At 44.0% G+C, this 24,840-nt stretch overlaps 2 protein-coding genes across 7 annotated transcripts in view; both read right to left on the bottom strand.

Moving 5' to 3' along the window:
- Window positions 1-21,215, bottom strand: part of ARHGEF9 (Cdc42 guanine nucleotide exchange factor 9) — a 207,483-nt gene extending 186,268 nt beyond the window's left edge. Inside the window, exon 1 of one of the 6 annotated variants that reach the window (XM_081221593.1) lies at window positions 21,096-21,215. Coding sequence is in view for 3 of the 6 variants with exons in the window: in XM_081221592.1 (XP_081077718.1) it covers window positions 21,089-21,097 (9 nt within the window). In the remaining 3 variants the exon portion in view is untranslated. Of the gene's footprint in view, window positions 1-21,084 lie in introns of all 6 variants that reach the window. The other 5 variants (XM_081221592.1, XM_081221597.1, XM_081221594.1 and 2 more) reach the window with 5 other exon arrangements.
- Window positions 21,216-21,289: 74 nt separating this feature from the next.
- Window positions 21,290-21,950, bottom strand: LOC308608474 (uncharacterized protein). The gene has a single exon (XM_081221599.1). The coding sequence runs from the start codon at window positions 21,482-21,484 to the stop codon at window positions 21,305-21,307; it is 180 nt and encodes a 59-aa protein (XP_081077725.1). The 5' UTR covers window positions 21,485-21,950; the 3' UTR covers window positions 21,290-21,304.
- Between the last annotated feature and the right edge of the window lie 2,890 nt (window positions 21,951-24,840).

Here is a 24,840-nt window from a genome sequence, read left to right as displayed (position 1 = left end):
ATGTAAAACTCATAAGGCCTCATTCCCCTCCTTCCTCATTTTTCCCATTTCTGATAACTTTTCTGGGTGTGCTGTTTCTTTCTTCTACATGTATCTCTCTCAGATATAACCCTTTATCTTCTTTTTCAATGCCTTATCCTAGCTCTGGCTCTTATCACCTCAAGTTGCCTCCCAACTGGCCTTCCTGCTACTCACAGGTCTCTTTCCTCCTCAAGCTACTCAATAATTGTACTCAAAACTTCTTTCCTGGTGCCACTATCCATGCTCAAGAAGGCTCAATAACTCTCTACTGTCAATCTCTCAAAGTTCTCCTTAATCTAGCCCCATCTATGGATCCAATCCTTGTCTTGAACCTGGCAGGCACCTTCCACTCTAGTCAAACTGAGTCTCTTGCAGGCAGATAACTCCTACCTCTGTGCCTCTGATTCAGCCATTCCCCTGGCCATGGTTAAGTGTAGGGACACTGGAGCTATGCTGCCTCTTCCTTGCCGTAGGATCTTGGCCTACCTGCTCCTTAATCCTGTCTCTGATGACTCCAGCCTGTATTTTCTCTCCCTTGACTCTTTCACTAATTTCTACCTAGGATAAGAAGAATATATTAGACAATGTGGAGTTATTCAAGTTATCAACCAGGGTGTTATTCTCCAGAGTGTACACTTGTGAACAGTAAATCTAAAACATCTGCTTAATCTATAATGAACAACATTGTTTTTAGCCTCTAAAGTTCTATGACCAGAGCCCTAAAACCAGGCAAGCTCAGAGGAAGAACACAGCAACAGAGTGAGCATTTCTGTTCAGGTTGCAGAATATTCTATGGGGCCAAAGAAATTGTTTGCATAACATGTACCAGGTGGCCTATAGGCCAATCCATTGCTGGTAGGATTTATGACCAGGCAGCTTCTGCGGTGGGCTGGTTTTGGCTGAAGATCTTCGCAGATGCTCAGTGGTCATCAGGGAAAGAAGAAGAGATGTCAGGTAAGAAAAAACAACATAAATTTAAAAAAAATCATAAGGATTGCTTTTTTTTTCCCATATGACTTAATAGTTCACACTTAGCTAGTTTCAGCTTTAATCAGCGTATTGCTATCACCCATAACTAAATAATTTCATTTCTGAGCAGAAAAATTAATGCATTTAAGTGATGATGGCTCTAAATGTACTGAAAGGAAGTATGCAAATACTGTCACTTTTCATGATATGATCATTTTTTCCTAGTTGGCCATGTGATTTGTGAGTCATTAGGCATTGGCTTTCTTCAATATCTCATTGTACCATCCATTTTTCATTTTAATAAATGAAGGTTGGCTTCAGCCACACCTGGGAGACACGAACCCCAGCTAGTCTGGCTTGATTTGAAAGGTGATCGTAGATGCAGGTTGCTCAGCAAGAGCAAGACAGACCACCTCATCCAGAGGCCAATATGTCACAAGCCAACTCACACCTGTCAGCCCCTAAAAGCTTGGGAAACCCAGGCAAGCATCTTAAGATATGAAGCCATCCAGGACATTTTCTCATTCATCACAGACTAATAACAAAGGATAACACCTCTTTCTAAACCTCTTCCAAAAGGAGTTACAAAGTGATCTCAGCTATAACGGTGACCAAACATATGAGGTAAGGGAAGTTGCTTGTTTGGTGTAGACCTTAGCAATGGACTTTTCTGGTATGAAACTTCAGCCACTAGCTCAACCTAATGGGCCCAGGAGTTTCTGAGGTAAGACCTAGCTGTTGCCCCAAAGTTCATGATGTTAAGAGTTTGGTCTTGTTGAAGGAATAAGTCCTTTAGAGAAAATGTAGCCAACTGGGCCAAGTATTGCACAGATCAGAGAGAAGAAATGTTTTCAGACCACCAACCATGATACTGTTGGCTGGAGAAGTCTCCCATACCAGAATAGTTCCCAACCTGATAAGCATCAGCTTGCACCTTCAAGCCATCTTGGGAATAAAAGTTACTGTCAAGCTGTTTTGGATTTTTTTGGCACTATTCAGGTGCCTCTGATTCATTACACCAGTTTCTTGATTTGTGGTCCCCAGACTCTCTGCTCAGAATCACCCCAGCATTTTTAACAAGCAGCCCAAGTGATTCTAAATCATATATCATACTGAGACCAAGAGTCTTTTAAACTTTCTAGAGCCAGAGTTTGAAGTACAATAATTTCCTGTTACTGCACTGGACCATTCAGAAGAAACCAGAATCTCTGAAACTCTGTCTCCTGGCTTCTCCTTCTTGTGTCAGCTTCCAGGCAGGCTAAGGAATTATAATAGTTTGTCTAGGAGGATTTTCCCAGTCTGCTTCAAGAGACTATCTGCACCTGCACACCTACTCCCACCCCATCCTGACCTTCAACACTGAGGCCCCCAATGGCCCTAATGGAAAAAACTTGCAGCATCTCTCTACACTACAATCTAGAAACAATTTCTTAGAGCTGTGTTCAATCTACCCATCAGCTCCCAATATTTTAAGAGACAAATTATTAGCAAAAAAAAAATTGACTCAGCAATGCTCTCCCCATGAGTTGAGTCAGAAGCAATTCATCCCAAGCTGGAGGTTACTCTGACCCCAGTCTGTCTCTGCCTTGAGCTAGACTGGGCCTGATCTCCAAAATATTCCTGCTCTGGGCATCATGCCCTTCTTAGACTTGTTGTGGGTACTAAGTTCCAGCCACCCATTTGGGTCTCTTGTTGCCTTCATACCTTGAAAGATGGCCAGGGCAAGCCTAGGGGTTAGGCGGAGGGCTCAAAAAGCCCCAAATGCCTGAGGTGACCTAGACCCATCTTGAGCCCTGAACCTGGGTTCTTGAATTTCTTTATGTGGTTCGACGGGGACCAGCCCTGGGAGCCTTAAATTTTTCTGGACTGTGACTTGAAGGCCAGCCTTGGCGTTCCTCCAAGGGGTGGGGGTGGGGCTCCTCTAGGTTTACAGAAGGGTAGGAGGAGGGGGCTAGAACTACATGAAGAATCTGTCCTCCAGGCCTCCCACATGTATAGTTCTATACTCATCAACACCACAGCCAGAGGGTGGGTGGGCAAGGCAGAGAGAAGAAGGGAAAGTAATTTTTTATCCATTTGACAGATGTCGTGTTAAAATCTTGTAGGGGAAGGAGGACTGTAGGTGGGGGGAGGAGCAGAGGAGGAGATAGGTTGGAACTAATAGTTCTAATGTTGTATTAAATGGGGCCATCTGGTCTAAGGTGGTGAGAACAGGAACAGCATTTAGTAAGGTGCACTGTGACATGCTCCTATGTCTGGAGAAGAGAGAGGAAAAATAAATATATTTCAATCAACTTAAACCACCTTGAAGTCTACTGAACATGCCCACCCAGGACACAGGCTTGCAAAGGCTCTAGCCTTGGCAGGCATTCCAAGGAGAATGTAATTGTCTCCTGGGGAGTCCTTATGGCCCAAAAGAGAAATCTGCATTTAAACAGTCCATCAGAAAGTGAAAGATGGTTTCCAGTAGCTTATTGATTTCCCTCTTCTCCTTTGCTCCCTGAAAGAGAAAAGACATTGGCCAAGTCATTTAGCAGTGTTTCTGGTCACTATCAGGAGCATTTCCTGTTCAGGGGTGGGTCATGTTTCTCCTGACAAAGTCTAGCACAGTCCTGGGTTCCCAGCAGACATGACAAATGGTGGATGAGCAGGAGTGGTCAGTGAGCATACACTAGATCAGGTCACAGGGGACTCAAATTAGCTGAGCTGGCTCCCCTTCAGACTGTGTCCTTAAAGACGACAGAAAGAGGGATGCAACATCTAAACCTAGGCTGCCAAAGAGGACACATGAGAAGCACAATGAGACCCACCTTCAGGGCCCAGGAAGGATGGCATCCGGTCTGTGTCTGCAGGAAAAGTGATTGTGCTTATAACAAAAGAAATTCAAGTAGGTCAGGTAGGCTTATATAAGAGATCCTCTGCTTATCTGGGCTAGGTGGAGGAGGTGGGGGTGAAGAAGGGAAGGGACCCAGGGAAGCTGACTGAGGGATAAAGCATCCAGTAAGATGCTAGGGCTTGAACCAACTCTTCTTGACTCTGTCTCGGGCTCAAAAGCCTGAAAGAGTAGATTATTATACTCAGAGAAGGCCAGGATTGGAGACTCCCAAGAGCTAGCACACCTAGTTCAGTCCAACATTTTACAGATAAGAAAACTGAGGCTCTAGTAAGAGGAAGTTACCTAATGTGTCAAGTTACTCAGCAGCAGAGCCAAGATTAGAAACCAAGCCTACAGTCTTTTAGAAGGACAGTTGTCAATTGTTTTGATTAAAAATTGTCAATTGGAAAAAAAATAAACACCTACCCCAGTATCTAAATGCTACTAATGTAGTATGTGTTTTATAAAAAATCTCCACAAAAAATAGAAATTAAATGATGAGATTAACTATTTAATATATAAAGAACTTCTAATATTTTCTCCATGAGCTTCATTTTGGAAATCAGTTTTAGACATTTTCTGGTGCTCTTTCCTCCCTCTGCTCTACAGATGTCACCCCTTGAATACTACATCCAGCACCTGCCTCACCCTCTCCTCTCAGGGCCCCAAACAAATCTGACCCTCCCTGGAAATGAAGGGGTAAGAACACCTCAGTAGGAAGGCTAGGTGGAGACACTTCCAGTATCTCGTTTATCACCAAATGTCTTTGCTAAGGAATCTGAATTTCAAATTTATACTAAAATGAAAATGCTAGTGGAAAAAGTGGGATGGGAAGAATGGGCTCCAGGCTTGGCTTGATTGCTGACTTGCAGTATTGAACTTAAGCAGATATAACTCCTCCCTGAGCAAGTTGGACTAGGTTATCTCAAATGGAAAGTTGGGGTTGTCTCCGACAGATGCTGCTGCCTTGCTTCTAAAAGCAGGTTTTGTCAAGAGACAGAGGGGAGTTGAAGGAGACATGGATACAAGGAAGGCAGAAGAGGGAGGGGGTGGGATAAGAAAGGTCAGAAGACAAAACTTTACTATTTCAAAGTTTTGCCATGGGCTACCTCTACCCAGAATAGAACTCTAGTACAGGAATGGCCTTTGGGTTCCACTGCCAGAAGGAAGAATACTGCTTTCTCCATACGGTTCAGGCCACTGGGTTCAAGCCACCTAAAGCAGCTTCCAGAAAACAGTAAGCAGCACCCCTACAATGTGCTAAACACATTATAGTTCTAGGTTGCTTTCATATTCAATTCACATTCATGAGCTCACTAGATCCTCCCAGCAACTCTGGGAGCTAAGAAAAGTAGGGATGAGACCTCGTTTTAAAGATGAAGAAACAGGATTGGACAAAGGAAGTCCCTCAGGTAACGCAGGAGCAGAGGCCAAAAGAGAACCCAAATCTTCTGACTCACAGTCCAATATTTTTCTAATAATAAAAAATGGCTATCATTTACTGAGTGCTTAGTGTGTGTCAGAGATGAATCTAAGTTTTTACATATACTAACTTGTTTGATCCCCATTTTAAAAATGCGAAGACCATAGTTCAGAAAGATGAAGTGATTGCTGAAGGTCACACAGGGCCAGAAGCAAAACCCAAGTAGTTTTGCTCTAGAACTAGGGCTCTTAACCTCTGTTCTCCACAGCATATCCTCATGCTCCTACAGGATCACAGAACCTTCAAGGTATAGAACAGTGTGTATATTACCATAAAAAAGAGAAAAAAGAATATATTCATATATGTTTATATATCCATAGAACATTTCTCTGGAAGGACTCACTGATGGCCTCTGCAGAAGAAGCCAAGTGGCTGGAGGGCAGGGCTAGAGTGAGACTTTTCACTGTGTACCCTCTTGTGCCTTTTGAACCATGTGAATGTATTTCCTTTTCAAAAATAAAGTCATTTTTAAATGAGGTATCTAGGGTCAAGAGAGCTGAAGAAACTGTGTGGCTGCTTCTTGGCAGGGCTTTGGCGACTAACCGTTCCCTATTCACCTCTTTGGTTTCTGAAATTTGAAGAACAGAAGGTGGCTCTCTCCTTTTTTCTTCCAGTTTCCTCACCCTTGACATTGCTTGTCCAATCCCCCAAAAAGGCCAATACTGTAGTCATTATACAGATTTTAGCAGCACAAGTGAAAATAGCAACAGTTTGGGTTAGGCTCCCACAGCCAATCTGTGAGTTACAGGAAAATAATGTATTAGCAGCAGGACAGATGATAAAAGACACAAAAGGCCTTCTTCCCCAAGGCCTGAGCTCCACATACTCTTCCATCTCCTTCCTCTCACCACTGTGTCTCATTGTACCTACCCACCCTTCTCCCGGGCTGAGAAAGCAAAAATAGACAAGCTAGAAAGGCTCTAGGAAATATGGCCTAGCTTGCGAATCTGTGGTATACAAGGAAGAGCACACTAAGGGAGAAAAAGTCAGCCTAGCTGGGTTTTAATGTCCACATCAAGGCCAGGTGAGAGTCAGCTCTGATGGTCTCAAAGGACCCTCCCAGCTTTGGTTTTTGGATTTCCACTATCATCTCCCAAGAGTTGGCAAAACACCCCACAGATCAAGGCCCTTAAACATTATTTCTTCAGATACCTTTAGGCCCAACCCCTTAGGCAGGTCAGTCATACAGGGCTTCTGTACCCAGGAAGCTGTGAGGAGGTGGGGGTGGCCAAGGTAGATCAAGTGCCTTCAGGGATCCTCCTGAAGTGAATTAAATGGGCAGCACAATTCCCTCTCACAACAGCTTAGCATCTTCTCCAACGCTTCACTGCTTCCAATATGCAAGAGACAAGTAGGACATGAGCTGCTGTGGAAGGGATGACAGGTCAGTCAGTGTGCCTCTCGTGGGCAAGCAGGACACTTCTGGGGAAGGCTGGGCCCCAGAGAGCCCCCCTTCCTTGCTACGTGTCAGAGACAAAGCTAAATTTTTAACATATGTTAAGTTGCCACCAGCAGCTTCCTTTTAGCACTAGAATTCATTGGGTGGTAGCTTGGGGCCATAGAAAGAACACTGAATATAATCTGAAGGCATGGCTTCCAGACCTGAATCCACCACTACCTAATCCTGTATCTTCAGGCTGGTCCCTCCTTCTCTGAGACTCAGTATCCCCATCTGCAAAATGGAGACAATATTACTTTAAAAAGGGTAGGGGTAAGGAGTTGAGAAATAGACAAGATAAGCTCCTAGATTACCTCCAAAGTACCTGTAATCACACCCTGGATGAACTCTTAATAATAGTAAAACATGTTCAACATTTTACAAGGCACTTTTTACATACTTTGTCTCCATGAATTCTTGCACCCCACAATCGTGAAACTTAACAGTTAAGCCCATTTTACAGACCAGAAAACAGACTCAGAAGGAATTTGCCCACAATTTATGGGATGAGGAGAAATCTGAACTTGTGCTACATAGTCTAGTTCCCGACTCACCCCTTCAACAAAGCAAGTGAAATGGCCCTGGGCACAAAACTTAGAATAAGACACTTTATCAGAGCCTGGCACTCGAGGCTACTTCCTCTGGCAGGTGGCAGGTACAGGCCATCTGAGATTGCCTTTTCTAGTTTAGGAAGGAGACCCTATTTCTGATGCTCCCCACTTTCCCTATATAGAGTTCCTGAGGAGCCAAAGCTATATGACCACCTAAATGTTGCAAACCTGTGTTCCGGGAAAGGATTGACCTGGCACTGAAAAGCATCTGTATAAGGGTGATCCAAGAATGACTCTGACCAACCTGACATCATGAGGTTGTCTCTCCCTGGCCCCCTTTTTGGCTTTTTTTTCTACTGCTACTCTGTAAGTCAGGCTCAGTAGCTGGCACGCATCGAGACCAGCTTAGGGATAGGGTAAGTACAGATCTGTTGGTGAAGAACAAATACATCTGCAAAGCATTTTCTCAAGTCTGAGCCTTGCCGGCGTCTGAGAGACAATACTGACAATTTTACCTGTAGACCAAATAAGACTGAGACAGAGGAAGGGAACCTGACTGAGACATACTCTAAGTGGCAGAATAGCAACTGAAATTTGTGTTTCTTGATCTCAAGTCCAATGTTCAGAAACAGATATGAGGCTGTCACAGTCAACAGTAATCCACTGGGGCTCTGAGGCTGCTGCTCCAGGGCAGACCTGGCATACTCCAGCCACCTGTCTCACTGCTTCCCACCCTTCACCCAGACCCAGTCTAGGGCCCCCTCTTCCAGCTCCAGCCTTTGGTACTAAGGGCCAGAAAAGCCTCCCCAGGACAACCCGACCTGGTTTCTAGCTTGAGAAACTCTAAAAATAGCCCTCATTAGTGGGGCCAGATGGCCTAAGCTGGTGTGTCTAGGGGCAGGGCTGTGGTCATTAAGCATGTGGCTGTTCTCTCCTACCACCACTGGCCAAGGAGATGCTGAGCCTCTGACCCCCTTTATGCATCCTACTACTTCCCCTCACACCCTCCCACCCACAATTTAGATATACTTACTCTGGTCCAAGTTGTTACTTCATTCCCAAGAAAAACAAAGCTTAATATTCAGTTACTTTAGGTTTTCTAGGATATTACTTCACCATCATATCATTCCCTAATGGTTTGTAACTACACTGGGGGATAGAGGAGCAGGCTCAAGCTTTCTGCATTGATCAGTGTCAATTTATCTTCTCCATCTGCCTGATAACATCTCAGGGCTCAGTTCTAAGGTTTTTTTTGACTGATGGAGGCTGCTATAACACATGCCACCTTGAGTATCCATTTTATTCCTGAGCTCACTGCCCTCTGAAGCCTGATTTCAGGGATAAAGGTGCAGAGCAAAGTGATAGAGGTCCACCAGATGGGGCCAGTGCCCTGTTTTGCCCACTTGGAAGACTGAGACAGTTGGCTGGCCTTAGGGGTAGAATGTGTTCTGCAACAGAGAGTGTCCCATAGGGATGTGTGGGGCATGTGAGTGTGTCCCATAGGTGTGTTCAAATGTGTCTCAAGGTGGGAGAGTTGTTTGTCCATGTAAGTCCTTAGGAGTGTGTGCTTGGAGGTAGAAGTATATCTGAGTATGTATCTCAGTGTGCCCTACATGTGAGTATACAGTTATGTTTTATATGTATCCATGTGTGTCCACACACAAGTTTGCATAAGCATACCTCACATGTGTCTGTATATATGTAACCTAACTGTGCCAAGTGTGTGCAAGTGAGTGTGCCCTATGGTTAACTGAATGAGTGTGTCCAAGTGTGTCAATGTGAAAGCATACCCCACATGTGTGTCCCGTGTGTATCCCAAATATACTCGACGTATGTCTGAGTGTGTGCATCACATGTGACCTATAGTGTGTGTGTGTACATGTGGGTGTGGGTAGAGGGCATAGATAGACAGCAAGACTGAACTAATTTTCCTCCTGCACAATTAGTTTCTAACAGGTGTCCTCTAAGACACTTGGATTAATCTGCTCCTGAGCAGGTCAGAGGACATGGGTTTGCATTTCATCTGTCACTTTCTGAATATGGTGTTCATAGGTGCTTTCCCCAAGAGGGTTAGCCACCACTCCATTTATCCAAGAGGCCTCAAAAATATGAGGTCTAGCAGCCAAGAGTTGAACAGAGAGACAATACAAGGATCAAGGACCAACTATGAGACTTTGGACAAGTCCTTGACTCTCTCCAGACAACAGGGTCCCAAGCAGTACTATAAGGGAGTGGAATTATGGGTTCTTCCTCATTCTCATCCAGTGACTTTCTCAGTTTAAGCACCACGGACTAACACTGGTCCCTCCCACCACCACTACCACCACTACAAAAAGACAGTGCACAGATATGTGCATATGGATTAGCACCTACAGCTGTCTCTTTCTAGCTAGGCCCCCTCTAGCCCTGGACAAGCTACTGATTGCCTCCCTACATTTGTCATTCCACACTCATTTTCCAGTGTCCTGAGCCACCTGGAGTAAAAGGGATAAAGTCCTAAAGGCATACAATCTTCACTAAAGCTCAGGCAAAATGAGATGGGGTTTACCCAAAGCATTCCTTCCTCATCCTTTGGGATGACTGTGGGAGCTAGTGATGGTACTAAGCTAGCTTTTAGGCTCAAGGCACAACCAGATAAATCTACAAAGAGAAAACCTCCAAACAGGGCACGAAGGGCCACAGGATCTAGGGCCACTCTTCTGCATTTGGCAAGGCCTCTCATGCATCCCTGGATGATATGTGGGTGGACTTATCATAGGTCAAATAGATGTACCTGAGCTGCCTATTAGTGGTTCAGTGCCAACCTAGCCAGAGTTATATAGTGACATCTGCCTACTTTTCTCTGCTATCTTGATTAACTTTTATAACAAGACATAGAGAGAAACAAAGTGCAGAAGGCATCTTTAGAATGAACTCCTTGCCCAAGGCCATTTGGTATGGGTGGGTTGATAACAGCTAACTATATATGCTATGCTCTTTCTAGTACACCACTGCTTTTAAGAGGAAACACTGATAGTTTCAATTTACTTAGCCATAAAATGGGAAGAATCCTGGCCTTGCTCACCTCATAGAATTGTGAGAAAAGACAAATGTGGCAGGAACAAAAAACTATACAATAGCCTTTATCTTCTTGCCCTGTCCCCGGGGCAATGAGAATTTTCCAAACAAAATGATACAGATAAAGGTGAAAAGTGCAGATTTGTTCTAATTAGGTCATTTGCCCACAGCCTGCGATTTCTAACATAACTCTTAATCATATCATGAAATCCAGTAATGCTCATCACAAATTCTAGCTAAGGGCCTGGGAGCAAAGAATTGGTTTTTAATTTCCAAGTGCCTAGGTGATTCTGGCTTGATGGACTTGAGAAGGCACTAAATAAAAACACAATTAACTTCGGCTTTCTTCCACATTCCTCTTTTATCTTTGCAGGAGATAGGGAGAGAGAAAGCTAGTCTGGTATTCATAGCACCATGTGTGGCCAGGTTGCGAGGTGGGTGGAGCTGGGGGTAAATAAAAGAAAGCTTCTTATAAAGAAAAAAAATCCCAGCTTCCCACCAATGACCCAAGACATGGGCTGGGACATAGGGATTCTATCCTTCCAAGGGAGGAAAGTAAAAGAGGCCTCCACGTTGTAACAGAGTGAAATGAGACACAAAGACAATGGGATTTGTTCAAGGTCACCCAGCAACTAAGTTCATATTTGCAGCCCCTCTTTATTCAGGTGTAAGCCTTTCACTAACAAACCCCTTCCAGAGAGCCTACCAAGTGTCAGGCCCCTCCACTACAGAAGTCACTCAGAGATTGCAGCCTCAGAAAGTTCTCAGGGATTATCAGCCTCAATTAACAGAAAAGAAAACCAACTCAGCGAGGCTAAGTGACTTGCCCAAGGTCACAGAGATAAACAACGACAGACAACTAGTTCAGTGATCCTTTGCTTTCTATCACACCATATAGATTTCCCTTACCATCCCTGAAAGACAAGAGCAGCTTGCAAGTCTCATGGGTCCAGGAACTCACATCCTTGCAAGGCAATGCTCTAGCTCCAGTACTGCTTCAAATATACTGTGTGTTTCCTTGGGTGAGCCCTTTCTCATTCTGAGCCTAGTTCCCTAGCCTCCAAAATGAGGGAATTGGACTCAAGACAGCTGTAACGACCCTTTTCTAAAAGATACAGCTGTCTGGAATGACTTTAAATGGCACTGTAACTTCCAGAGCTTGAGCTCAGATCAGGCAATATATGACGATACATCCTTGAGCCTCATTTTTCTCATCTGTAAAATGCAGGTAATCCCAGTTTTACCTACTTCACAGGGCCACAGAGAAGATCAAGTGAGACAATGTGCAAAACCCACTGAAAAGTTTAAGACGATGTTCGAGAGAGAGAGAGAGAGAGACAGAGAGAGAGAGAGACAGACAGAGTCAAGAATCAAGCGAGCATCCACTAGACCCAGTTGCTTTTCTCTAAATCCAAGTAGAGAAAGTGTCTATGCATGTTTTATCGAATAAATCTTCCTGAGCCCTCCTATGCAGTTCAATCTGGATTCTCAAAACAAACACCTCAGGTGGTTGCAAGGTCCAAAGGAAATTAATAAATCCCTCCACTCCCTTTAGGCCCTAAACACGAAGGAGTCTCATCATTTTGCCTGTTCTGAGACTTCCCACCATGCCAGCTCTATCAAAGCCTCTTCTAGGGATGCCTGGCTCCACCATGCCTCTTTCCCAGTGCCAAAGCACCCACTGCCCAGCCCTCCTGCCAACCAGCAGGGTTCACAGAGGGAGGAGGAAGGAAGAGAGTGGGCAGAGGAGAGGCTGTGGGAGGAACAGCTAAAAGTAGATGCTGCCTTTAGGCACCACACTCTGAGGGGGTGGGGGTGGGCTCAGCACATCCTTCCTGCAGCCAGCTGGGCACGGAGGTGCATCCTTTCTCTCCTCTAATGAAGGCAGGCAGACAAAGAGATCAGAGCTGCCAGGACTATTCCCAGAGCTGACTATGGACGCACGGTGCGAGCCTCCTCTGGACCCCGAGGGTGGATGGCTGAGCAACACGGTGTTGCATCCAGGGCTCCCTGCCTCAGAAGAACTGATGTAGTCTGCAGGAGATTCTGTGCTCCCTCCACCCCCATCTGACTGCCTGGCACCCTAAGGGCTCTGACAGGCCTGTTCCCCTTTAGGAGGTTACATAATACTCTTGTTCCCTCAGCCTGTCAGCTCTCTCTCTCCAACCGAACCTGAGAGCGCATTCAGGTCTCTGATACAGCCAAGAGAGCATAGAGCCAGAACCCTATAGCAGAGGTAGTAGGTTACAGGGGGCAAGGGCCTGATTTGATGACTCAGGAACCCAGACCCATCACTGCAACCTTGGTAAGTTCCTTTCCCCTTCAGGGCCTTAATTTTCTCACTTGTAAAACAGGAAAGGGAGAGGCATGCAGATCTCCAAGGTACTCTAATCTCTGCCCCTATGTGATTCTCTATGTGAATCCTGGCCACATGAATGAAAGACAACCCCCCACCCCGCCTCCTACATCCAAGGTTGTCCTATCTTCCAAGCAATCTGGCTGAGCTGGGCAGATCCTTCCCCACTCTTCTAATTCTAATTCCCCTAATGAATAAGGTCTGCACTTGCAAGTCTGGAACTCTAGACTCTGTCCGCCACTTCTGTCCCAGGCCCATTTCAACTGGACAAGTTCTGCTTTTTCAGGTTTTATAGAGAAGCTTCTGGCTCAAATTTCATTTGAGAACATGATTCTTCTAATAAATCTACTCCTCATTTTAGTGACATGGAAACAGAGGCCTAGTGGGGAAGGGTTTTGATCAAGTTCTGGGAGCAAGGTAGGTACAGAGCCACAGCTTGCTCTTAGGGGGCCCAAGGCCATTTTTTTCTCCTACTAAAGAACTGCCTTCCATATGCTGTCTCTCTGTCATGCATGCATAATTTCCCCTCTTCACTACTACTAACTCTCAACCTTGATGCTCAAAGACCAAATGCCCAGTTCTTGTCAGGGGCCTGAAATTAGCACAGAAGACTGATAAGAACAAGAAAGAACTGGCCTCAGACAAATCCCTCCCTTGATGTCTCCTTTTCCACCAGGTTGTCCCTTTGTTCCTTTCTTCAAAGTTTCCTCTTGAGTTCTGCTCTATGTCAGTGGCGGCTTTTCAATTCTCAGAGTCATGACCACATTCTGACCACAGAGTCCACTATGCAGGCTACACTGGAAGAACTGCAAAGATCTGCTGTCAAGAGGCCTGGGTTCTAGGCCAGGAATTACCACTTTCTGAATGTGTGACCTTGAGTAAGTCACTTAATCTCACTGTGCATCAGTTTCCTCAACTACTTCCAGATTTGAAGAAAAAGCCAATGAAATAACTAGGAAACTTTATTCATTTCAATTCTTATTAACAGTAGTAGTAGTATTAATTAAATGAATGGCTACTTAAAATTCTGCAGGAAGGGGTTCTGGGGTATCAAAGAAGCCTGTCCCTTGCCCCCTAGGCTTTCCCAGAACTATGAGGTTGGTATTTTATCTATAAGAGGCAATTCTCAATTATCCATGCAACATGTCTCTTTAACAACAAATACTAAATCCCACAGTAGCATCCCCCTGACACTCATTTCACTGTAGGACTCCCCTCCTTGTGAGCAACCAGTGTGTGCTCAATGAATACAACCTACAGTTCAGTTGTCCTAGAAGAAACCTAAGCTAAATATAATTAGGAAGGCAAGTCTATTACCCCCTAAAATCACCCTGTGCATTCCAAACCTGCTATAAGAGATCTTTGGATTACCTACTGGTTTTGAATGATATGCTTAATCATTTTGATCATTAGTATTAATCACAAAGTAAGCACAGGTCATTAAAGTTGGAAGAAATCTTTGAAGCTATCTAATCCACCTGACCTTATTTTACAGATGAGGAAACCAAATTTCAGAGGGGAGAGGTAATTTAACCAAGGTCACCCAGCAAATGAACAGAATCTTCTGCACTATTATAGAAAATGCATAGGGACTAACTATTTTCCTGAAAGGTTCAAACCATCTCACAGCTGATAATTTAAAATCCAAATAGGTCCTCAGACTACTCACTCTCCAGGGTTGAGTCCTCCTTTCTAAGGTGGGCACAAGCCCCTAGAATTCATCAAGGCCCCCACAATCCTAGAATAAAATCTCACCATCTGTGAAGCCTGCCTATTCACGTGTGTGATAAGCCAGATTCAGGCTGAGCTGACATTTCCTTTGAACATAGCAGTCATTCTCATCCCTGGCTGAACATTCCTGTCACCTCAGGGAGCTTTTAAAACAATATTGATGCCAGGGCCTCACCATGACTAACTCAATCAGATCTCCCCCAGAGATTTGAGGAATTGTTGTTAGTCTTGTTAACTCCCCAGGTGATTCCAATGTGCAACCAAGGCTGAGAACCACTGTGTAAATAGAAACAATTCAGCCAACCAAGAGAAACACACACAAAGAGTTTCCTAAACTGTTTGAAAACCAAATATATTCTTTTTTTAAACATCTTTATTGGAGTATAATTGCTTTACAATGATGTGTTAGTTTCTGCTTTATAAAAAAGTGAATCAGCTATACATATAACCAAATATATTCTTTTAAAGCTAAATCTATGATGTCCTGCTTTTCCAAAGAGGGGAAAAGAAAGTGGTACACAAAACCTACAGTTGTGGCACTGACCCTCAGGCAAATTCTGGACTCAATTAGGAAACATATGGTTTGGGGGTACTGAAAAAACTTAGGGAACCCTGGAGCCTGCAACAGGATTTACCAGGGGTAAGATGCCAAGTGACTCATATTCCTTCTTTTGATAGGGTCATTGCCTTGGTAGATGATCGCTATGAAACTAGCATACATCTTGATGTCCACAAAGCATACAACAAATCCATCATGCCGCATTATCCTCATTAACATGTTGACAGGATAGATGATGTTAGCACCCAGTGGATTCTACACTGGCTGACCAGATATACACAAAACTTAACCAGCTCCAACTCCAAGAGGCAGCTCTGATGAGTTGCCAGAGGAGCTAGCATTAACCCCATTATATTAAACATTTCTTTGAATCAACAACTTGGATGATACTTATTCAGTTTTCAAATGATGCAATGCTAGAAGAGACTGCTAATCTGTTTCATGGCATTAAGGGGAAAGAAATTTAAAATGCCAAAAGCTAGAATAGACCAACCAAAAAAATAAGCTTAACTGATGCAATGCTAGAAGGAACTGCTAAGTTTTGGCACAATGAAGCAAAATTTTAAAAAACCATAAAAGGCTAGAGTAATGGATCAACCAAACAAAATTCAATGAGTTTGGTTCAAAAAAGCCTGAAGTTTGGTTCAAAAGGCCAATTTCACAACAGCACAGAGGACTGGACTAGACAGCAAAGGCTTTGTGCCTACAGCCCAAAAGGCTCTTAACCCTGGCTGTATGTTTGAATCACCTTGGGAGCCTTAAATTTAATTAAAAAAAAAAAAAGGCTGCCTGGGACCAATCCCGTGATAATTAAATCAGACTCTCCCAGAGTGGAGACTTGGCATGGGTACTTAAAAACTCTCCAGCTGATCTGTATGTTCACTGAGGACTGAGAACCAGTAGCAATATTAAATATTTCACAGACAGATCAAAGTCCCTTTGTACTTGATCCTGATCAGGTGGCACCTGGAGTAGCATGATCCGTTCTGGGCAGCACATTTAAAATATATATATATAGAAAAATTAGAGTTCTTTAAAAGGAAGGGCAATTGTATGAAAACTGTAGTTCCTTCAAAACATTCTGTATTTTAGACTTCACCAATTCACACTGCCTTTCTCCTTGAAGATCCCAAATAGTGAGTTTTCATAAGACTAAAGGGAACTCTTTGATGTATGTTCAAGATTAAAAGGCAACATTTTATTGAATAAAGAATTCTGTGCAAAATTGCTATATAAATGAAAGGTATGAAAAAGCACTAAAAATGAAAGCAAGTACCTGAGGAAGCTAGTATGACTTCAGGGGTGACTCACACTCTTCCCCTTCCACCTGACTCCATCCAGCTTCACACTAGCTGGGAATGATCAACTCTGACTCTCTCCCACTCTCCATTTGAAAGGCAGACTCACTGTCCCATCCCACCAATCTCTCTTTTACTTCTCTCATCTCTAAAACCAGGAATAACAATTATCCCTATCCACTTCACAAGGCTGATGTGATGCTCAAAATTAGAAAAGATATGGAATTGCTCTGTAAACCCTATAGGCCCATCCACTGACAAGGGATTTTTAGTATTGTTATTACTGGACTGTTTCCTGAGTCTTCTCTCTCCACTAGGCCCTCCCCCCTTCTAGTTTTTCCACTCAGTACTTTGGTGCCAGGGCAAAGCACCATACCAAATACTCTTGAGTATCTATACCCACCTAATGACAGGAAATACTCTGGGTAGACATGAGAAGAGCTAAGCTTTGATCAAGGATTCCAGGAAAGCCAGAGACTCCGTTGGCCTAAACAAGTTGCAGAGCTAGAAATAAGAGCTCGAGAGTCTAAGATTCCCCACCTCCATCCCACTTCCTGGGGCAAAGCCACTGGGACTAAAGCCAGATGGTCTGTGGGAGGTCTTCTGAGGAGGCAGTTATTTTTGGAGAACAGGCTCAATTCCCAATCATGTCTCTGTCCAGAGCAAGTACTCCACAGGCCAAGGAGAGCAGAGGCCAAGATGGCAAACAGAGGCAAGGAGGACATGCTTTGGCAGCATCCCTGCAACTGCCAGAGTGTTTCCTCTGATCACAGCCAAGCACTCTCAGTCTGGGCCTCACCATAGGGCAGAAGAGCACCTCACCCAAAGGCTCACCGGGATCCCTCAGGTCCCTAGCAACTTAATCACACACACACGCACACACACACACACACAAACATACAAGTGGATGAGAAAATCTGAGTCAGGGCCCAAGCCCTGTTCACCAAACCAATAATCAAACTGGCCTCTCCAATTTGCCCAGCCATCTCAGCTGGAAACTATTCAGAGACCAACAACATAGAAACAACAACAACAAAAATAAAACAAAACAAAAAAGAAAGCAAATTCCACACTGCAGCTGGGCTGGGCAGGGTTCTCTAGCCACAAACAAAACTGGGGCACAGTGCAGAGGCAGATGTTACAGGTTCTGACAGATAGAGGCTGTCTCAATGGGGGGTAAAGCACTGCTCAGTTTGTTCCCACCACGCTATCCCTTCACTGCCTCCCTGTGTCAGCCAAAAGGCATGGTAGACAAAAAAACATTTTTCAGGGCCTGCAGACCTCCTTGCACTAAAGCTAGGCTGTGAAATGACTCATTTAATCTTAAGGAGAAGGCGGTGACTATAGAGGGATTTGAACCCAGGAGCCTTCCGATAAACAGTCCCATGGTTGGGATGCAGCTAAGCTCTGTATGCCTTCTGTGGATATGTTTTCTAGGCATTTGCAGGCAATGAGGATCTTGCTCTCTATTTGCCCTCTCCCCAAAAGCACCTCTTCAAGTCCTGCTTGCCAGCTCCCCCCTTGCTCCAGAGGCGTTCGTGCCTGGACATTTAAAGTGTGGGCTCTGGAGCTCAGCAGGAGCTGAGTGATGCAGGAGTTGCTAGGATACTGGTTGAGGACATTTTCTTGAATCCCCTAGTGGGGAGCTGGGAGCCAAAATTCCTGAGCTGGTAGCAAAAAGTTATCCTCTACAAAGGAGTCAGAGAGGAGGAAAGGGAACAAGGAACTTTGTCAGGAATAGTTGGGACACATCAGAGAGGAAAAGCCCTCTTCCTTCTAACCCACTTACAGTAGGGATGGTGGGGGAGAGAGAGGAGGCTATATCAAGGGAGGTGGGAAAGTCTTAGAAGGGGGAAGATGAAGAGGCAGGAAAGGAAAAAAAAAGTCAAAATGCAGAGGGTTCCGCTCCTCTCAGCTGCATTTTTCATTTTCTCCCACTCTTTTCTCTTTTTGCATACCCTCACAAGTCTGAAGTAGAAATGCCAAACCTTTAGGATTCACACAAGTAAAAAGTCACCCTGCTCTCTACTTCCTAAACTCCCTTTTAGCTGCTCTAGGGTGGCCTGCCATCTGGCTAGCAACATCCCCTTATTTGCCTAGAGATATGTTAATTTGAAAAATATTTACCCATTTCACAAACTAAATTACTGATGAAAGGGCTCTTTCAAGCCACCCCTTTACTCTGAAGCTGTGTGTGGTAGGGGGAAAGCTGGTAGGCGGGACACTCATCCATCCTAGCAACCAGTCAAATCTTTATGGGCCATAGCACAAGGAGGCCTTTCAGAACTGTGAAACTGCTGTTTTTCCTCATTCCCAACACAAGCAACCCCCATCCACATTCAGGAGTGTGCACCCCTCCCCCCACACACATACACACACAAAGTAGGGTGTGCACACACACCCACGTACATACTGTCACACACCCTACACACATACATTCCCAAAGGCTTTCTGCCAAGGGTCTGTCAGGCACCCAGAGGTGAAGGCTGTGGCATTTCATGACACATAATTTGTCATAAACCTGGCTCAAAGACCAGCCTTGGAGAACCCTTTCCCCCTTGGGGGAAAAAAATCAAAAAGCATTCTATTATTGTAGTCCAGTTTTCTTCCCACGTAACTAGGTAAAAAAAATCTCTGAGGTAAAACTTAAGTTTCTCCAGATACCAGCAAACAGATATTTCCTCCCTCCCCACTCCCATCACCCTTTAATTAACATTTCATTTCCTTTTCACTTGTCTTTCCAGTTCACCAGCCTCTGATTTCAACTGCCTATGGACACCCAAAATCACAGAAGGCAAGAACATAGTCCAACCATCCCCAAATGCCAGTGTTATAGGGAATCCCAAACTTACTGAAGAGGAAAAAATTGCTCAATGTCAAACAGTCACTGAACAGAGAGGACCAAGGTCTGCAGCTGCCCATCCTACGGCCTTTCCTCACTCTCCAACACTGTCTCAAAACAAAGTGCCCAGCTAAAATATCAGTTTACTTTAGACAACACTGTTGGAGCAAATGCAGGGAGGCATGGGGAAAGGGACTCACTAGATTCTCTTTGCAAAAAACAAGTTCTTAGTTCAACCCAGGAGCTCCCACAAAGGGACTAAAGAGTAAATAATAAGAGTCAATGCCAGCAGACTTCCCAGATCATGCTTACACCATGGTACCAACTGAATTAAAAAAGCAGTTGCTCACCAACACAGAACCATTGACAGCACACCCTGAGGCTCAAAACCTCTTCTAAAGCCATAAAATAATACTCTTTGGGTCCTGAGGTCAGGACAATTTCAAGAGCCCCCTTCACAGCCTTCAAAATCATTTCCAAAGAGTCTGAACAACAGTACATGGAACTTGAGAGCACAATGCCAGCAGATTTGCACATCACTCGTGAACAGCCGCCCACATGGGTGTAGAGGGAACATGTGTGTGGATGCGTATGTGCCCTGATTCATTGCTACATGAGACATAATTGGCACTCTTTCAAGTCAGGTAAGAAACAGAATGAAGAAGACCTGCCTACATCAGTGGGTGGGGGGTGGGGGGTATTATGCACACTGGCATCAGAGACAATTTTTTTCCTGGCTTTGCCAAGAGCTTTCTTAGGGGAAACAGAAATATACAAATAATAACAATAGCAATATTAACAGCAACCACCACCACTACCACCAGATACAGACATGCAAATAAGTGTCAAAATGGAATGCTGCTTCTAGCTCATGTTTTCTAGAGCTTTCATCCCATTCCATCCAGACTTTTTTTTAGGGGGGGTGCTCAAAACTCTCAATTTAGCATGATACATACTTTCATTTTGTCATGGAAACCTTCTAATTAGAAAGACTTCTGATTTTAAAGAACAAACAAGGAAGCAAACAAAACCACTTTCTCATTAGCACTAGCAAGTTCTATTTAAAATGTAGTTCAAGAACATCTTTGCAAATGAGATTACCCCAAAGAGGCATATCTAAATACATTATTCCCAAGGTAGGTAGAGAGCTGGCTTTTGTTGTTTTTTGGAGGACATACAGAGAAAATCCCCAAACTCAAATTCACAGGTACAATCTTTCGGAAAAAGAACCAAACAGTTACTGTCAATGTCTTCTCTTGCTAATTCATAAAGATCAGAGAACGCTTTTATACCCCATTCCATGATTCCAAAGAAATTGACATTTAATGATTTTAAAAATGTTTTAAAGGTGGCTTCTTTCCAAATTGGAAATTGTAAACCCTGTACAGCAAATTAAGATTCAGAGAACACAGTCACCAACTGCCAGCACAACGCACCCCACCACATCACTTCCCAAATTCTCGCTTCTCATTAGAGACTGAAGAATCATTTTCCCTAAATTCATTCCTTGCATCAATTTTTCCCTCTAAACATCTAGTGCAATACTGTTTTCCCTAAGATGCCAGAAATTCATCACACTCTTCCCACAACCCCCCTTGCCCCAAACAAACCCAAATGCGCTTCTGATGGCAAGAGAGAAATTTTGACTGAAATTCTGTGATGGAATTTAAAGGTAGTTTTAAAGAAAACGAATTGACAAGACACCACAATCAGCAAAGCCATTGTATAAAAACACAGCTTGCTTCATGAACGTCACATAGGTGGAGAATGCACACACACACACATGCACACATAAATAGAAAGCATTTCTTTATCAACAGTTTTACTCAAGCAATAAGCAACTACACTCACAGGCATACTTAAAAGACAAGACATAACAAAAGATTTAGGGAGAGATAATATACCAACGTCATACATATCACAGCGAGGCCATGTTGAAGCTCAAAACGCTTTCCCCCCTGAGTAAGAAAGCTTGCTCTTTCTCTCCCTCTCTTTCCCTGTCTCTGTCTCTGTCTCTCTCTTTTTTTCTCTTTTTTTCTTTTTTTTTCTTTTTTTTTTTTCTTGGAGGTTCTCGGGATGAAATCAAAACGAGAGTTCCAAACAGCTCAGGTGGCTGGACTCCATTCAGCGCGTTCCCAGGAAAAACATGAGTATGACATTTACAAGCAGGAGGACTACAATCACGGCAAAAACGACTACAGTTTGCACATCCAGGGTCATGGTGCAATGCAGAACACTGTAGTGTTCCAGATGGGGGGCCGGCAGATTGGGAGATGTCAGTCTCTGTTCTGTCAGACTGTCCATACAGCCACCATGCTAGAAAGGAGAGGAGGAGGAAGTAGGGTGGTTGGGGAAGGGCTGGGTTTGGCGCCCGAGTTTGATATGGGAGGGGGGGAAGGGGGAATGGGGACAGGGGTGCTTGCTTCCCCCCTTCTCAGAACTGAGCTGATCTTTCTTCCCTAGCTGAGAAATCTTAGCTTGCGCTGAAGTCGGCAGAGTCCAGCATTCTCTCTCGGGCGCCACGGAAAAGGCAAAATCCTGGCTTTCAAAGGGAAAGGCGGAGGGAACCAGAGCGAGGTTCTCCGGCGCCTGCTCAGTCTGTCTGTCCGGGGGTGCGTCCGTCCACCTGCCTGGCTGGCTACCGGTCAGTCTCGGTCTCCCCTACTCCTTCTAATTCGCTCGCTTTCCTACGCTCTCTCTGCTCGCGGAGCTCCCGGCTGCCAGCCACTCTTTCGATCCCTGCCTCGCTGGCTCTCTTCCTCTCCTCTCCCCACCCCCCCAATCCGAAGACTACGTTTTTATTCTCCGAGCGACTGCCGGCGCCTGCGTGAGGCACAACCTAGACTGCTGACAGGCCCGCCAGCCAATAGCAGGTGCCGCAGAGGCGCGTTTACTCGCCGGGGGGCGGTACTTGAGCTGGCGTGCTACCCGCGGCAGCCAATCGGAGAACCCACGGTTCCCCCAGCAGGCCCGCTTCATCCAGACCAGCTGGAGGCCCTGGATGCCAGTTCTAGCGTGGGGGTGGGGAGCACGTTGTGGATGGGTTGATGCAGATGAGGGGAGAGAGGAGGGAAAGGATAGGGAAAGAGGGAGGGATCGGACATAAGGGGCCAAAGGGGAGAGGGCACGGAAGGGAGGGAGGAGGGAATGAGGAGAAGACCATGAGAAGCAGGAGGAAAAGAAAAGGAAAGATAGGAAGGAGAAAGAAGAAATAGGGGGATACTACGATGAAGAAAGAGAACGGTGGAGGAAAGGAAGGAAAAAGGGTGGGGAGGAGGGAAAAAGAACGGGGAAAAAGGGATCCTTTGCAGCCACTTTGTTTGGAGCCTGGGCCAAGGAGGAAGCAAAGATGCCTTTAGGCCACTGTCTAAGTATTTATAGGCGACTCACAATTAGCTATATAAGTTCAGCAAGTCAGTGCTGTGTACGGAACCACAAGGACACTCAACAAATTATCCAACAAATTATCCACTCAACAAATTATCCAAATTATCTGTTTGTCTTTCTCTGATATCTCTGCACTTGCGGGTCAGATTTCCTTTCCTACTTATGGTTTCTTTACACTATGACAGCTTGCACTCTTCCAGCATACTGGGTACTAGGAAGAGAAGAGAGCTTTGCAGTGGAAAACCCTCTACAAAACTTTCAGTCTGCTTGAAATCACTGCCCTGTTCTGTGTTGGTGACCTGGTGTCCGAAACTTGGGGAAAAGCCCTGGACTAGAGACAGGAAGTTGTCAGATTTACTCCTAGCCCTACCTCAACCTTGCTGTATGACTTTTGGGCAACTCCATTCCCCTCTATGGGCCTCCATCTCCCTTCTGCCACATGAGGACTTAGACCTATCTGAGAATTCAGTGAAACCTCCGAACCCTCACCTCAGAAAAAAAAAAAATACAGCAGGCTCCTGGGCCCTCAAAAATCCAGGACTAAATTATACAGAAGATCTCTAAAGGCCCTTCTTACTCTTACATTCTAGGACTGTAAACATGAACACATAGATATTGGTGGAGAGGGGCAAGAAACTAGATTAGCCAGGGATAGAACAAATTAATTTCTGGAATTTCTACCATACTATAGACTCGAAGAGGAATGAGAATTGCTCTCTATTCTCTAGAAATCTTTGAGTCTAGGACAGTCACCCATTTTAACTACGTGACTGGAAATTCTGAGTGAATGCAGGTCATAAGCAAAATGGCCCCTAGCCTTACAAGATAGAATAAAACCTAAAGAAATGTTCACTTTAAAATTTTGACTCATCACATCACCTACGAATGATTTGTGCCAAAACAACAAAAAATCCTGAATCAGATCAAGCTTCTAGATCCAGCTATCAATTTATAGGCCACACAGGAGACAGAAAAACATGTTAAATTGGAATACGGGGATACAGACTGTAAAAAACTACAGGACCAACAGTGTGGTTCTTTAGCAAGTAAAGAGGGAGAAAAAAGTGTGATTGATTCAGGTGGAACTTGTGTATGCCTGCATACACACACACATTTGTGACATTTATGAGATAAATGGGAATTTGAACAGCCTGATAATATTAAGGAATCACTATTAATTGTAAATGATATTGTGGCTAAGTTTAACAAAAGGGGGAGAATGGGGTATATCTTTGTGACCTTGGATTTGGTAATGGTTTCTTAGATATGACATGAAAAGCACAAGCAACAAAAGAAAAAAAATAGATAAATTGGACTTGATCAACATTAAAAAACTTTTGTGCTTTGAAGGACACTATCAAGAGTATGAAAAGAGAATCCACAGAATGGAAGAAAATACTTGCAAATTATATATCTGATAAGGGGACTTGTATCTAGAATACATAAAGAGCTCTTGCAACTCAATTATATAAAGAAAAATAACTCAATTTAAAAATTGGCAAAGGATCTGAATAACATTTCTCCAAAGAAACTGTCAATAAGCACATGGAAAGATGCTCAATATATTAGTCATCAGGAAAATGCAAATCAAATGCAAGAAATGCAAATGAAGGATATTTACTATAGCGTATTTGTAATGGGACACCACTTTACACATGTTAGGATGGCTATAATCAAAAAGCTAGATAATAAGTGTTGGGAAGGATGTGGAAAAATTGGAACCTTCATAACACTGCTGTGGGAATGTAAAATGATGAAGCCACTTTGGCTAGCCATTCCTCAAAAACTTAAACATGGAGTTACCATTTGACCCAACAATTCCACCCTTAGGTATATACCTAAGGGAAATGAAAACATGCCCACACAAAAACTTGTACATGAACATGAATAACAGCATTGTTCACAATAGCCAAAAGAGAGGAAGAACTCAAATGTCCATCACCTGGTGAATGGATAAACAAAATATGGTATATGCACACAATGGAATATTATTCAGCCATAAAATACCCCGAAGTACTGTTATATGCTAAAACATAGGTGAACTTTAAAAATATGCTAAGTGAAAGAAGCTAGACACAAAAGGCTTTTATATGATTTTATTTATATGAAATACCCATATAGTTAGGATAAATACTGTTTAATGAAGCTTTTGTTTTATTTACATATAAATATAAATGTTCTAGGTTGTGATGTAAAATATATTTCTTACAGCAGGCAATGGTCAACATAGTTTGAAAGCCACTCTTCTAGATTATGTTGAGACAGATACTGGT

The sequence above is a fragment of the Mesoplodon bidens genome (genome assembly GCF_964165515.1).
Source record: "Mesoplodon bidens genome assembly, chromosome: X".
NCBI lineage: Eukaryota > Metazoa > Chordata > Mammalia > Artiodactyla > Ziphiidae > Mesoplodon > Mesoplodon bidens.
This window is presented reverse-complemented; position numbering and strand designations above follow the sequence as displayed.